Source organism: Triticum dicoccoides, chromosome 4B, assembly GCF_002162155.2.
Source record: "Triticum dicoccoides isolate Atlit2015 ecotype Zavitan chromosome 4B, WEW_v2.0, whole genome shotgun sequence".
NCBI classification, from domain to species: domain Eukaryota; kingdom Viridiplantae; phylum Streptophyta; class Magnoliopsida; order Poales; family Poaceae; genus Triticum; species Triticum dicoccoides.
Window position 1 is genome coordinate 5,177,432 of NC_041387.1, and position 15,423 is coordinate 5,192,854.

General features: G+C 45.1%; 1 protein-coding gene across 1 annotated transcript in view; it reads right to left on the reverse strand.

Moving 5' to 3' along the window:
• Window positions 1-5,555: 5,555 nt before the first annotated feature.
• LOC119294505 overlaps window positions 5,556-15,423 on the reverse strand; it is a 13,244-nt gene continuing 3,376 nt past the window's right edge. Inside the window, exons 2-5 of the mRNA XM_037572702.1 lie at window positions 8,068-8,306; window positions 6,243-6,972; window positions 6,055-6,155; window positions 5,556-5,974 (exon numbers count right to left, since the gene is read on the reverse strand). Of these exons, the coding sequence (XP_037428599.1) occupies window positions 5,779-5,974; window positions 6,055-6,155; window positions 6,243-6,972; window positions 8,068-8,306 (1,266 nt within the window). The 3' untranslated portion in view covers window positions 5,556-5,778. The remainder of the gene's footprint in view (window positions 5,975-6,054; window positions 6,156-6,242; window positions 6,973-8,067; window positions 8,307-15,423) is intronic.

Genomic DNA, 15,423 nt, shown 5'->3' on the forward strand with positions numbered 1-15,423 from the left:
CCCCCGCCACGCCCGGCCGTCCCCGTCGCCGCCCCGTCGTCGCGCGCCCGTCGCCCCGTCACCGGCCCCATCGCGCGTGCCCGTCGCCGTACATCCCCGCGCCGTCGATCGTCCCCGTCGCCGTCGTAGTACATCATATACAACTCTTATATATATTCTTTTTTCTATTTTTATTTTTTTTATATTTTTAGTTTATATAAATGCATGTTAGATTAATGTCGATTGTTAGATGATTATATAGAAATGTTAGATATTAATGTCATAGATGAATTAGATAGAAAATAATGTAGATATATTAATATCAAATGTTAGATGAATTAGATGAATTAACTAGATATACAAATTTAGGTATATATGTGAGATTTGATTATCTAATAATTAATTAAAAGTTTACTATAGAACTAGTTGATCTTAAAAGATTTAAAAGTTTACTATATATGATATTTTAGTAAGAAGCTTAGAACTAGTTTATTTTTAATAAGTGCTTAGTAGTTGAATTAATACATCTAGTTGTATTAATAGAACTAACTAGTTGAATTAATAGAACTGCTAGTTAGTGTTTATATCAATTAATATTGCAACTATATATGAACATAGGAAATGTCTGACGATGAGAATGATTTCGTTATGTGCGAATACTGCAAAGACAAGCGCGGCACGTGCGACAGAAATTTCCTAGTTGATGGTAGGCGCTTCAGCATCAAGCTGAATGAGACCTTCGAAGTGAATGCAGTAAGTCACAACGACAAGTTTTTTTTTTTGTAATTAAGCATATGCCTCATTTGCTTCAACTTATAATTTTAATTTTTTACTATTCTACCAGTGTATCCCCTGACATGCAAGAACTTTTGTATTAGATATGGTTTCAGTACTATGAAAAATATGGAGGTAAAGAGAGTTTACTTGAAGACCGAGCATGGTTATACTTTCCACGCAAAATTATACAATGCAAACACCTACACCTATTTTGAATGCAAAACTTGGCAAGCATTATGCAAGGCTTATGCATTTGAGCCTGATATGGTTATCACCTTTGATATTCGTCCGAAAGATGATATTGAAGGTAATACCAATATCTGGGTCGATGTGCAGAAGCCTCCAATTCTACCATTATGTGAGTGTTCCTCAATCATATTTATGTCTTTGATATTGTTTATTTCAAAAATAGTTGACAACTAATTTCTATTGACAGCTTATTTCCATTCAAGCAAACATGTACGACGCTTGGTAGACAGAACATTCCACTGTCCCCGGGCTGAACTAAACTGTGAGGAGATAAGTCAATATGTTTCATGGCTTGAGGAACTTGATGCTGTCAAGAGAAATTATTTTCTTAGACTTGCAAATCTTATTACTCAACATGTGCAACCAATAGTGTACGTATTGAACTACGGTCACATGTATTTAGGAAATATGGTAAGATTTTTACTATTTGTCCTCAGTGCATCTTTTGCATACATTATTTTTTAAACTAAACTTCATTACTAAGTATGTTACTATACGATGTTCTTCAACAGGAACTCCCGATGATAGTTATGCCTCAGTGGATCTCGACTAACGGTCGCATGTCAATTGTTAGCTTACGGCCAAGACATCCTACATTGCACACGAGTGCATTCCGGATTTCTAGAACCTAGGAATGCTTAATAGTGAAAGACTGGAGCAAAATTGTGAATGATCGCAAAGAAGTACTAGGGGGCAACAATCAGAAGCGCAACCCACGATTAGGAGACAAGTTCATCTACATGCTCCAATATGATGAATCAAGAGAGCTATATATGTTCTATGCCATTTTACCTGAGAGAGAGCAGTAGGAGTGATTAGCTAGTTCCTGCTATTAGTACTTGTTGTCTCATGTCCGTGTTTCGTCCTGTACTCAATTATTAGTGACTTGCTTTTGTGGTCTTAGTTATGAACGCTTATAAATAATCTCATGACCATGAAGAATTCGATGATATCTTTGCTTTTTGTACAAGTGAATGTTTCTTCTTTAAGCTACTATTGGTGGTGATTACATAATGATGATAAAAATAGTGGTAATGACTATATATGATTTAGCTAGTGTTGTTGTTGGTGATGATATGAGATGCAAGAGTTTTTATATTAATATGATGATGATGATGATGATGATGAGTTACTATATAATTTATGAAAGGGAAAATAAATGGAAAACAATCTCTAAATTAAATGGAAAACACAAAATTAAAGGGAAAATAAATAATAAAATCAAAACCCCCCAACCGGTACTAAAGGGCTCCGCCTAAGCACTACGGCGATATGACTGAGGTGTGTAACTCTGGAAGGGGGCACCGCACACGGTTAAGAGAACTTGGTGTGCTTTGGGGTGCCCCCTGCCCCCGTATATAAAGGAGGAGAGGGGGAGGGCGGCCGGCCCTTGCAGGGCGCGCCAGGAGGGAGTCCTACTAGGACTCCAAGTCCTAGTAGGATTCCACCTAGAGGAAGAGGGGAAGGAAGGGAGAGGGTGAGGAAGAGGGAAAGGTGGGCCGCGCCCTTTCCATTGTCCTATTCAGACTCACCATGGAGTGGGGGGCGCCTCCCCTATGTGGGCTGCCCTCTCTCTCCCCTATGGCCCATGTTGGCCCATTGCTTCCTCGGGAGGGTTCCGGTAACCCGTTTCGACACTCCTTTTTTACCAGAAACCACTCGGAACTCTTTCGGTGTCCGAATAACATAGTCCAATATATCAATTTTTATGTCTCCATCATTTTGAGACTCCTCGTCATCACTACTATGGAAAAGCTTATAGGCGGACGCTTACTAGTAGCGCAGGTTTATAACCCTCGCTACTGCTACTTAGTAGTAGCGCGGGTTTTTACCCCTCGCTACTACTAAGTTGATAGTAGTAGCGCGGATTTTTACCCCTCGCTGCTACTAAGTAGTCTCTACCGTGCCCCTCGAGACATGCCATAGTAGTAGCGAGGGGTATGAACCTGCGCTACTACTAAGTTTGATAGTAGTAGCGTGGGTTTATACCCCTCGCTACCCCCTCGCTACTACTAAGTAAAAGGTAGATGAAGTCCCCATATCCTCGGCCGAATCCCTCCTCTCTCCCACACTCTCTCGTTCCCCTTCTCTCCCACCCATGATTCCCATCCTCACCCACCGCCGCCGCCGATCTCACACCTCGCCGCCTTCCCCAAATTCGATGACAACCTCTCCCATAGCAGCCCCCTACCGGCCCCTCCTTCGTCCTTCTCCGTTGCTGGAAGGAAAGGGAAACCAGCAGAGCATCTTCCATGGCGGCAGCCAGATCCACCATGGATGCAGCCACTTGCACCTCCTCGCCGGGACAAGGCCTCGTGAGGACATGCGAGCACCATGGTCAAGGGTCCTACGACAAGCAGTAGCAGGTCACCGGGCTTCATCTAGGTTTCGAGCGTCGACTCCAACTTCGACGGCCACTAGTGAGTTCCTCCTCCTACTCCTCTCTATCTCTCTCTTCCTCATTCAAATAATTTTCTCTTCTTTTGTAGCAGCATTAGATGAGAGGTGCGGGAACGAGTTGGGTGGGGAGCCACCATCACCATGGACAACTTCATCCCCTCCAGGACCAGCAGCAGCCATGGTTGGAGAGGACGATGACGCCCAGCAGCAGCAACCATGGATGGAATTTATTTATTTTTAATTCCCAATTAGTTAGTAGTAGCACGGGGCATTGACCCGCGCTACAGCTAAGTAGTAGTAGCGCGGGCGTCAACCACGCTACTACTATCAGAAGTAGCAGTAGCGAGGGTTATACACGCGCTACTAATACAAGTTAGCTGTGGGCGCCCGCGCTACTGATACACCCAAAACCCGCGCTACTGTTAGGCTTTTCCTTAGTAGTGCATGTCCGTGATCTCATCCGGGACTCCGAACAAACTTCGGTCATCAAAAACACATAACTCATAATACGAATCGTCATCGAACGTTAAGCGTGCAGACCATACGGGTTCGAGAACTATGTGACATGACCGAGACGCATCTCAAAACAATAACCAATAGCGGAACCTGGATGCTCATATTGGCTCCTACATATTGTACGAAGATCTTTATCTGTCAAACTACATAACAACATACGTTGTTCCCTTTGTCATCGGTATGTTACTTTCCCGAGATTCGATCGTCGGTATCATCATACCTAGTTCAATCTCGTTACCGGCAAGTCTCTTTACTCGTTCCGTAATGCTTCATCCCGCAACTAACTCATTAGTCGCATTGCTTGTAACGCTTATAGTGATGAGTATTACCGAGAGGGCCCAGAGATACCTCTCCGAAACACGGAGTGACAAATCCTAATCTCGATGTATGCCAACCCAACAAACACCTTCGGAGACACCTGTAGAGCATGTTTATAATCACCCAGTTACATTATGACATTTGATAGCACACAAGGTGTTCCTCCGGTATTCGGGAGTTGCATAATCTCATAATCTGAGAAACATGTATAAGTCATGAAGAAAGCAGTAGCAATGAAACTGTAACGATCATAATGGTAAGCTAACGGATGGGTCTTGTCCGTCACATCATTCTCCTAATGATGTGATCCCGTTTATCAAATGACAACACATATATGGTTAGAAAACATAACCATCTTTGATTAATGAGCTAGTCAAGTAGAGGCATACTAGGGACACATTGTTTTGTCTATGTATTCACACATGTACTAAGTTTCCGGTTAATACAATTCTAGCATTAATAATAAACATTTATCATGATATAAGGAAATATAAATAACAACTTTATTATTGCCTCTAGGGCATATTTCCTTCACTTCCGGCACGAACTACGACTCGGACTGGACGATCCACATCCATCCGGCGTGTGCCCGCCTGTGTTTTGAATTTCGGCCGAAAAAATGGATTTTGGCCAAATTTCGGCCATCTCGGCCTGGGGCGGAAAATATCTTTCGGTGAAAAAATAGATTTTGGTCAAACTTCAGCCAAAATTTGGCCGAAATTTTTGATAATGGCCGAAGTTCGGCCATCTCGGCCTGGGGTAAAAATTTTCATAAACCGAAAATCAAAACACAGGCGCCCACATTGGCGAAGCATTCCAACAGGAAAACAATCAATCAAATCAATCGCACGGGGAAGCGAGGAACGGCAGCGGGCGGGCGGTCGTGCGGGGTTACCTCATAGCTCGCCGCGGGGACGGATGGATCAATTGGCCGGTCGCCGATTCGCCTATGGGGAAAGGGAGAAACAAACGCGGTGAGATGGCCGGCGGCGGGGAGCGGGATCAGCGGGAGGTTGAGAGGGGTCTCATCGGAGCGGCAGGGCCGGATAGCTGAGAGCGAGGGCCTACCTGGTATGGCTAGGGTTTGGGGAGGCGCGGGTAGGAATAATGGCTGTGGCTCTCGTCGTCTGCGGAAACCCCGGGCTTTGGGGGAGAGAGACGGCGTGTGCGTGTTCGCGTGCTCCTAGTGCTGCCGGTGCGGTGGCCAGGGAAGAGGAGCGGCAATGGCGACCGGTGCTACTTTTTCATTGATCTAAAGTGAAGTTATAAGGCACACCACTTGTGTCAAGAATGGGATAAAATTAAAATGCCACTGAAACAAACATGGTGAAACGACATTGTACATTTGCAACAGTACAATATGAGTGTCCTAAATCATAATATTAAATAATTCGGTCCACAAGAGATCAGAGAAAAGACATATGAGACAATGTTTTGGCTGCGCGGTGGCAGCAGGCAGCGAGCACGGCCAGCATGAACAACAACCAAGTGATGCGCCATTTCTTTGGATGCCGATCAACTGAGCAGAGCAGGTCACCTTCATTTGGATTTATTCCTCCTGCTTTGTGTATTGTCCTGCTTTTGGTGCTTTTCTTTTTCGAGGAGGCGCTGAAGCTTTAGCTCTTCTTCTTTTTTGAGTTGAAGCTGAAGGTTTGGGTCTTCATCATAATGAAATGTGCAAGTTTGTGATTCTTCCTCAACCGTAGGGTGTGTGCAAAAACAATCTTTGTCGAAACTGCAAAATCATTTTTTTTCTTAGCCCCTTCAATGCACAAATACAAGAAACAAACAAGAAAGGAGTTGATTAAAAGTTACATGTTGACTGTAAACTCATGTGTGCAGGAAAGGCGGCACAGGAAGTCCGCTAAATGATCACCAAAGTACCACCATATGGCAAAATCTGCATCTTGTATGGTCTGTCGAAAATTTACAGTTTGGATATGGCACAATGACATAATAACACAGGGACAAGAAAATGTGTCAAAAGAAGTAGTAATCATTACCTTATTTGGATTGGGATGTGAAAGGAAATTCCGACAAAATGTAAACCATGACCTTTCATTATCGTAATATGCAGTCCCCCTCGCCAATGACCGCCACCCATAGTAGTATACTGCATCGAAATCAGCATCACTCTGAGCGATCGTACACCAGCTATACCCAGATCGTAGAACAGGTTCCATCGAAGGATCATGCTGAGACTTTATATGTCTATGCACTTCCAGTATAAGTCCTTGACGACTGGCGCCTGACATCATGCAAGGGTGATTTCTAAGGAAGGCCTTGAATGTGGCTGATGACTCTGCACCCCAAGGCATTGCCTTCATAATTTTCAGCAAATGAGCTACGTAAGCTATCTCTCTTTCCCAAGATCCCAACTTCATACTGCACACCTTTTGAAGTACTCTACCCAAAGCTTCAATGTCCTTCTTATATCCATCAGAGTGGAAATCAACAACCTTCACACGGGCTTCATTTCCAAGATGCCGGTGACGGATAATCATGTAACTATCTGCTGATGCTACGTATATGATATCCCGTTCACAAAATGTGCCATCAAAACACTTGTTCCTCGCGTGATACAAGGATACCATTTCAAACAACTTTTGAAACGTCTGTCTCCCAAGCTTACTTAATGCCCATGCTGATTCTTTTTTTTCGAGCCATTTACCTATGGACGGTAATTCGGCCATCCGGCTAAAAAATGACATATAGTCCAGTTTAAGATATGCCCTGCATGTTGTTATTTGAATATATCAGAGAATGACGACTATGGTTTCTCTCTCTCTCTCTCTCTCTCTCTCTCTCTCTCTTTCTCTCTCTCTCTCTCTCTCACACACACACACACAGAGAGACACACACACACTATCATGTGGTAGTATATATACTATCTTATCATTTTAAGTATGTTTATATACTATATCTAAGATATTTCAAAGCAAACTCTACAAAAAAATGCATGTGAGCCCATTGTTTTTTTTTGTATATTTCAAAAATACATTTATATTTGTACGCATGAAACAACATACTATTAAAATAGTACGTACTACCTAAAAAGAGGTATAGATACTTCCTACATATTCTAAAATACATCCTACCACCTGGGGTAGTTATCCTCATGTCTCATATACTATCATCTGGTATATACTACCTTATCATTCTAAATATCTTCATATACTATATCTAAAATATTTCAAAGCAAACTATATGATTTTTTTGCATATGAGTCCATAATTTTTTTATTTCAAAAATACCTTCATATTTGTACATATAAAACAACATACTAAAAAAATAGTACATACTACCTAAAAAGTGGTATATATATTATCTAACGTTTGCATACTACATATTATAACATTACTCCTTCTTCCCACGATATATATAAGACGTTTGCAAGCTAAAACAGTTGAAAAAATGTCTTATATTGTGTGACAAAGGAAGTATTGTATGTATAGTCAACTTAAAAGAAGAAGATTTTTGCAAAAGAAAAAGTAAAATAAGATTGACTTATGACAAATCCAGAACTTCAATAAATTTGGAATGGATGGATAGTAGTATGTGCAGCAATATACTCCCTCCGTTCTTTTATATAAGGTGTATTTGTTTGAAAGTATATCTCTCCCGTTTGCATATATAGAGAAACAAACAAAGTATCTTTCTCCCGATTGTGTGTATGTTTTCATTTCCTAGACTAAATGATTTACTTGCCCCTAACGAATGATTTAGACAATGTTAATTTCGTCTAAAATTATATATAACTATGTGTCTTGGTCACCGTGCCCAAAATAATACACGTTATATAAAAGAATGGATGAAGTATGTACGTACTTTCCAGCACCACCGCTAATCATAAACATTGCCAAAATTATAGAATTAGGGATAATGCCTTGATCCGCCAGAGATTCTTCCAAGCACAAACGTTTACCCTCATACACAGGTATGAATTCGTATATCTTCTGTTCATCTTGTAAGAATGCCAAATATACAACCGATTCTACTGTAGAATCTTCTGTCACTTGAACTGGTACAGGCTTAGAAAATTGACCAAGTTTAACAAGCACTCGGATCTACAAACCACAAACAAATAAGTCCAACTTAATGAATTTGTTTAAACAAATCAAGTATATGAACAATCAAAGGACACATGTACAAGAATGGAGATCTTGCAATGAAATAAACGTCAAACAAATCAAAATGGACAAACAAACATTACATGCCCTGGAGCACGCATATTCTTTCCGATAAAGAAAGATCCCATTGTCACTATGTTGGATGGTTAGGTGGACCGTGGTATCGGGTTCAAGTCCTGGTGCTCGCATTTATCCTGGATTTATTTCAGGAATTCTGGTGATGCTTGTTCAGTGGGAGGAGACGTTTCCGTCGACTACGAGGTGCCTACAGTGTCTTCGTAAAATCTCAAGATGATATACCGGCTCAGTCTCTCGGAGGTGCTCATAGGGGTAGGGAGAGTGCGTGTGTGTATTCATAGAGATGAGGGTATGCGCGTATATATGAGTGCTTGTGTCTGTACTGTGTTAAAAAAAAGAGATAGCTCAGTTGGCTGAGCATAGCCAAGGTCGCACATAATAATAGCAAAAAGGGCAATAAAAAGGTGCGCAGCAGGATACGGGGCACAACAAAAGAAAATAAATAGTAAAAAAGACAATAAAAAGGTGTGCAGCAGGATACAGGGTACAACAAAAGAAAATAAAAGAGACTAAGGTGGCGCTGTTGGACTAGACAACTTCAAGCGAGGCAGAAGCCCTAGAACAACATCGATCGGGTGTGCTTGGCCTTGATGGAGTTCATATTAGATCTTAGTCATGCTTCAAGTTATTTAGACATCTCTGTTTTGCCCTGGATCTGATTGTACATGCTTCTTTTTCCTACAGTGAGTCTATCATGTTGGGTTAGGCTAGGGTCACATTGCACCGGTGCCAATTGCCCTGTGCAACTAGCGATGAAATTACAAAATAATGTCAAGTACCAATTAAGGAGCATCGAGAAAGGTTCGTTTTGTTAGCTCCAAGAAAGAGATGTTAAAGAATAATTAAGTTCTCATCTTCGGTAGAAAACTACAGGATGGTAGAAAAAGATGGGTGAGAGAATATGAGCTCGTTGGTTCGTTAAATTTGCCCCTCATGTGGATAATTCAGCATCTACACAATCTTTTAAGGAAAGGGCCCTCCGTATCTCTCATAGGGCTGCACGTGCGAACTATGGAAGATGTGTTGGACTATGTTCTGTCAAATGGGAATAATTGATTTTGATGTACATCAACTGCAGCCTCTAAAGAAGCTAAACTGGTATGATTTCTTTTTTGCTGAAATTCTTCGAGAAGGTTTGTTAGGAAATTTAGTGGGCTTGCTTTTGTGCTCAAGTCTGTGCAACTAGGAAACAATGTTGTACTCCAAAATTTGTATTCAGTGCAGACAATGTACAGCTTGTAAATTTTGAGAATGGTATCCTGAATTCTTTGAGTACAGGTTCAGAAAGACAATGGTGTATAGGTTTAACATATATCCTGTCCTTAGTGCACATAATAAGATAAGAATAAAGTCATCCATCATATTTATTTTTGACACCGCCATGCTTCAGCATATACACTATTTTACATGTTACATACATTCAGAACATTACTGTTATATGATGTTGCAATTATAGATGGCTGGCCAAATCTTCTCCTCTCGGACACATGCTCCTGGATACATGAGTTCTGATGTTTGGACCTCCCATTAAAGATTTAGATGATGTGTTAAGATATGCTTTGTCGACACACCATAAAACCGAGGATGTCACCTGAATCTCAAGGTTACTGGTATTAGAGCCATGGATTCAGTTGAATGAATAAGTCAAGCTTTCTAGCTGCCTGATAGCAGAGATCTAAAATTTCATCACCTTGAGGAAACGTTTTAATTTGTGCTATCGCACCATTAGGAGGTGGGTGAAACCTGAAGGATCACCTAAACAACCATTCACTTATGATATTATTTTTCTGTTGAGACTGCAAAATTTCATCCAAGGGATGAATGCCTAAATGTTGATATATGCATGCTTGTAAATTTACACTGTGAACCATTTTCATGCTACTACTTTTCTTCCATAATTTGTATCTCTTTTATCCTAAATGTCATAAGGTGCATTGCATTTGTAGTGCTCTATCTTATTGTTACGTTTGCATCTGCTATTGCTTTCATAGTATGTATTTTTGGCTCTGATCCGAAGCATAGCATTGCTTGCATGCACCTGTATGACACATGTCGCATAAAAGGCGGTGCTAGGCGCCGGTCGACCGGCCCAAATTTGGGCCGGTCACCGTGCAGCCGCCCGATTCCCCCACATAAAGCCGTCAGATTCTGTCCTTCTCCCTCGTGTCGTCTTCTTCCCACACCACATGCAAGAGAAAAAAAGAGGAGAAATCCCCCATGCTCCCCACGCACAGAGCAACACCCCCCCCCCCCGCCCCCATCATGCCGCCTCCCTGGCGTTGTGGCCCTTCACTGCCGTTGTAGCTCGCCGCCGTTTTCGGTTGCAGCTCCTAATCGTACAGGCATGAAGCAGCAAACTTCAACAGCGGAAGTACCAAAAACAGACAATGGTTGCAGCAAAAACACACGTAGTCGGGGTTCTCGGTAATCTCATGGAAAATGGATGTAACAATCGACAAAACAGTAGTAGCAAAATCCAAAACGGTTGTAGCATAAGTGGTGCAAATAGTTACAACCAAAAAGGACATGGCAGCAAAATTTTGGTTAGTTCCAGCAAAAACTGAAGACGGTTGTAGCAAATTCGCACACTGGTTCCAGCAAAGAAAAAATCGTGGTAGCAAAAAAATTGTTGGTTTCAATAAAAGCTGAAGATTGTGGTAGTAGCAAAATTTGAAGCTGGTTCCAGCAAAACAAAATTTGAAGCTGGTTCCAGCATCTGGCCTTTGTCGCAGCATCGCCCCTTGCCGGTTCCAGCGCCGCGCCTGGCTGGTTCCAGCATGTGGTTGTTGTGGATGCAACATCGCCCGTGATGGATCTAAACTGCTGTCCGGTGACGCCTTGGATGTAATTGAAGGATAAAGGCTTGGCACGGTGGAGAAAAAAGGGTAGGAAGAGGTCGCGGATCTGGTTCTCGGTGGGGATTTTTTGTTGCCCTGTGTGAGATCGAGGGGAGGGGGAGGAGCTCCATCCATGACGGCATATGGAGGTGAGGTAGTAGTACAGAGAGAGACAGAGGATGAGGATAAGGTAGTTGTAGGGGATAAGTGGTCGAGAGAGATCTAGAGTGCGTGGACCCACACGATGAGTGCGTTCGTGGGAAGAAAAGTGGACGTTCGGTACGAGCGCATCAGACGACGCAAGCGAGACCGGCCCAAACTTGGGCCGGCGGTCCGTCGCGAAACGTTTACCTAAAACTAATCAAAAGGGGCACGTTCCTACCTGGCACCCCAGTTACCTCTCAGGAGGCACGCAATGGCGGCCCCAATCACTTGTTTTTTATTCAAATCTGCCGCTTCTCTGTAGGCCGGCATCGTGGTTTTCTCTAATGAACGAACGAGTACATAAAAAACCGAACTAAACAGGCTTGCGAGCGGTCGAGACTAGCGAGCGAGCGATATATCTTTGCATGGGCGTTATAGCGACACTTGGCCGTAACAGACGTGGAATGGGATCTCCGAAACACTTAGATGGCTTAGGACATTTGCCACACGGAGTCTCAAATCTTTTGCATCCCTCCGCATTGCGAGTTCGGACAGCTACCATGCAACCATCTGGCAACCCTGCCCCACTCAAACCGTCTATCCCTCGTCCGCACTCTTTCCTGTCAGAGAGTCAGCATCTCATTCATGTCGGCCCAGAGCGGACGAGGCCACTCACTCGAGCCGACATAGTATTAGTGCGCGAATCGAGAGCGCCGCCCACTGCATATGCCCACTGCGCACGCCTTCTCTCCGTATTGAAACGGCATCAGTCTACCTGCCTACCTCCATTAAACCAGCACATGTACCTAGGAACCTACTACGGCGCCCCGAGCGCCATACATCCGTCCCTGTGCCAGCCGGCTCAAATACCTCCCGGGTTGGCGCCTCCCATCCGCCCGCTATTTAAACGTGCCCAGGCAGTGGCCAAGAACTACATCGCACCTCCTCTCTCCATCTCCTGCTTGCACCACACCCATCATGGTCTCCGGCTCCGATGCCTTGTGGGACAGCCTCTCCGGCGAGCAGAAGGAGCTCTCCGACATTGTTGCCGGTCGGGTGGCCCAACGAGCGAGCCAGATACAGGCTGGCTTGCCGGTAAGCTCTCCGGAGTCAGAGTCGGCACTACCGCAATCATCGGGTCGTCCTCGCCCCATCCAGGCTGGCCAATGCCGTCTCCCAACAAATTCGCCGCAAGCGATGGCATCAACGCATCCGGCATGTGGAGACAGAAGCCATGTTGGCAGAGGTTGACAGGGAAAACCGACAACGACATCGCCAACTCCACGTCGGCCAAGCCCGCCGCTGCCACCAACATCGAGGAAAGTAGGCCATGAGAGACGGCCGCCGCTTGGGTCCTAGGAAGGCCACTGCCACCGCCAACACCGAGAAAAGTAGACCATGAGAGACGGCCGCCGCTTGGGTCCAAGGAAGGCCACTGCCAACACCGAGGGAAGTAGACCATAGGAATCGTCGCCGCTTGGGTCCTGGAAAGCCACCGCCACCGCCTCGCTGGCCTACACAGCTGGTAACTTGCCCCTTCACGGGGGCGTAGGCCATAGTGACCATCTTCCCCCGCCCCAAAAACCAACCCTGATCAGTGCGCTTCATGAAACTTGTGGCTATTATTTTGCTCCCGCCGAAGCATATCCCTACGAAGGTCACAACGGTGTAGTGAGCTTGCTGCTGGACATGAGGAAGACATGTCATGAGAATAGGGCTCCGCCACGGCCGACGGTGGACTGCAGTAGAATAGAATACCCTAGTCCGTTATAGTTTAGTAAAAATATATCCGGATGTAAATATTTTCATTTAGTTTATATGAAAATGATCCGATTTACATGTAATTCGTCCGGTTTAAATTGTATATTGCTACGGTTTGATAGTTGCGTCCCGTATCAGTGTCTGCGGACTGGTCTCCACCTGTCCACAAACAAATGCGAAGTCTGATTTGAAGTCAGCGTTGGAGATGGCATTAGGTCACCAAAAGGCCGACTTGGCGCCGTATGTTTGCCTAGCTATCAGGCTGAGCCAAGCTCGCACTGAGCATTGCCGAGCAAACTCGCTGGGATAATCCAAGCTCACTGCAGTGTCGCCACTTCATACTCAGCCAGATCTAGGTATTTGTTATACTATAATTCAGGATCTCTTGAATTGCAACGATTTATTTCCGATGCTAGAAATTGCCATGATGTTCATCAAGGAAAAGGAAACCTCACTTTGGAGGTACCTAGTAATTATATAAGGAAAACAATTTTTAACCCAGCCGGCTGATGAAACGCTCGCATCGGTCCCTTCTCTGCTTGTCACGTGCCCCGAGTGTAGGGCCGTTTGGTTTATAACTAAGATTGCCAAAGTTCGCCGTTAAACAAGTTCGACCAATTTAAGATTGTGTTTGGTTGAAGGCACACCCTACACAAGCCACGTTAAGACCCACATGGCATACATACAAAAAGTATGAAAAGATTTTCTTAGGTTTGTCAATTTAGGGGTTGTTTGATTTGTGACTAAGATTGCCAAAGGTTGTCATATTTAAGGTTAGGCAAATTTAACTAATTTAGTTGAGTGTTTGGTTCAATCCACACCATAGACAAGCCACGCTAAGGCCCCACATAGCATACAAAAATTACGGCAAGATACGGTATTTTAGACTTGCCAACTTGTGGCTCTCATTTTATTGAACTAACTTTAGACAAATTTGGCAAAAATATGTAAAGTGTGGCAATGGCATTGAACAACCAACGCACCATAAGGAAGCTAGCCGTCTGCCCCCGTGTCGCTCCCGCTCGGGCTACTTGGGCGGCGCCCAAAACCTAGCCGTCGGGCGCGCGATCTCCCTCTTCTCCTCCCTCCGCCGCCGCCGGAGGACGCCGTCGGGCTAAGCCCGGAGGCTGACGGCGGTGGCGGGAGACTCCCTCTCTCCCGCATCTTAGGGGTGGTGCGGTGCCCCGTGTGGTGGCGCGGCCGATCCAATCTATGCGGCATGGCGGCGATGGTTGCGGCAGGCGGCGGCGTGGTGGCCGGCCCTGCCTCGGGTGCCGGCAACAGGTGTGGCGCGTACCGGGAAGGGCGGTGGCCGCAGTCGGCGCATCGTGTCATCGGGCGTCTGATCGGCGGCGGCGGCATGGAGGGCCTGGTGGACTGTTCCACGGCGCCTTTGGTCTGATCTGATCTGGCCAGTGCAGTCGGCGATGGTGACCATCTCCTCCACCAGAGGTGGTCGGCCTGAGGCTGGATGGTCAGTTCTCGAGATCCGTCATCTAGTCCCGGCTGCGAGTCGGGAAGACAGAGTTGTCGGTGAAAACTGAGCCGATGGTAGGCGATGCGGTGTTCTGCGTCATTACCTTGATGAAGGCATCGTCGTGTAAGTTTCATCGACCCACTCGTGCTGCTCCAGGGGAAACCCTAGGATCTGGTCTTCCAGATCGGACGATGGCGGTACTGCGGTGTTGTTTCTCTCTTGGGAGCATCGTTGGAGGAGCGGCGCTGGAAGACAGAGGCAGGAGGTGGAGCGGCTTCGTCTTGCACGGAGCTTCGGTGGAGATGTCAAGTCATTCCTAGCCGACAGGTGCTACGCTGTGTCACGCCTGGTCGGCAGGTGCTACGCACGACAGATCCTTCAGTATCTCCGCGTCTAGATGGATGAGCGCATGGTGGTGCCACCGTTGGGCTCCGTGGTGGCGTCGACGGATGGACGGGACTGGCAAGGATAATGCGGATTTCTCTCCTGAAGATGAGTCAACGGTCCAACGATGATGGCGGCTTCTAAAACGTGTGTATGTGGTGTACGCTTTAGGTGTGCTGCACCGGCTATTCGTTCAGATACGTTATGTGGATGGATCGGCGACGACATCGGTTTTAGATATGGGGAGTGAGAGCACTTCACATCGTCGAGTTTTGTACGTGTGTGATGGCTTCGGGTGGCTTGATGTATGTTATTATTAGACCTACGTTGAATAATAAATAAAGATGGCCGTATGCATCGATTGATGCAGAGG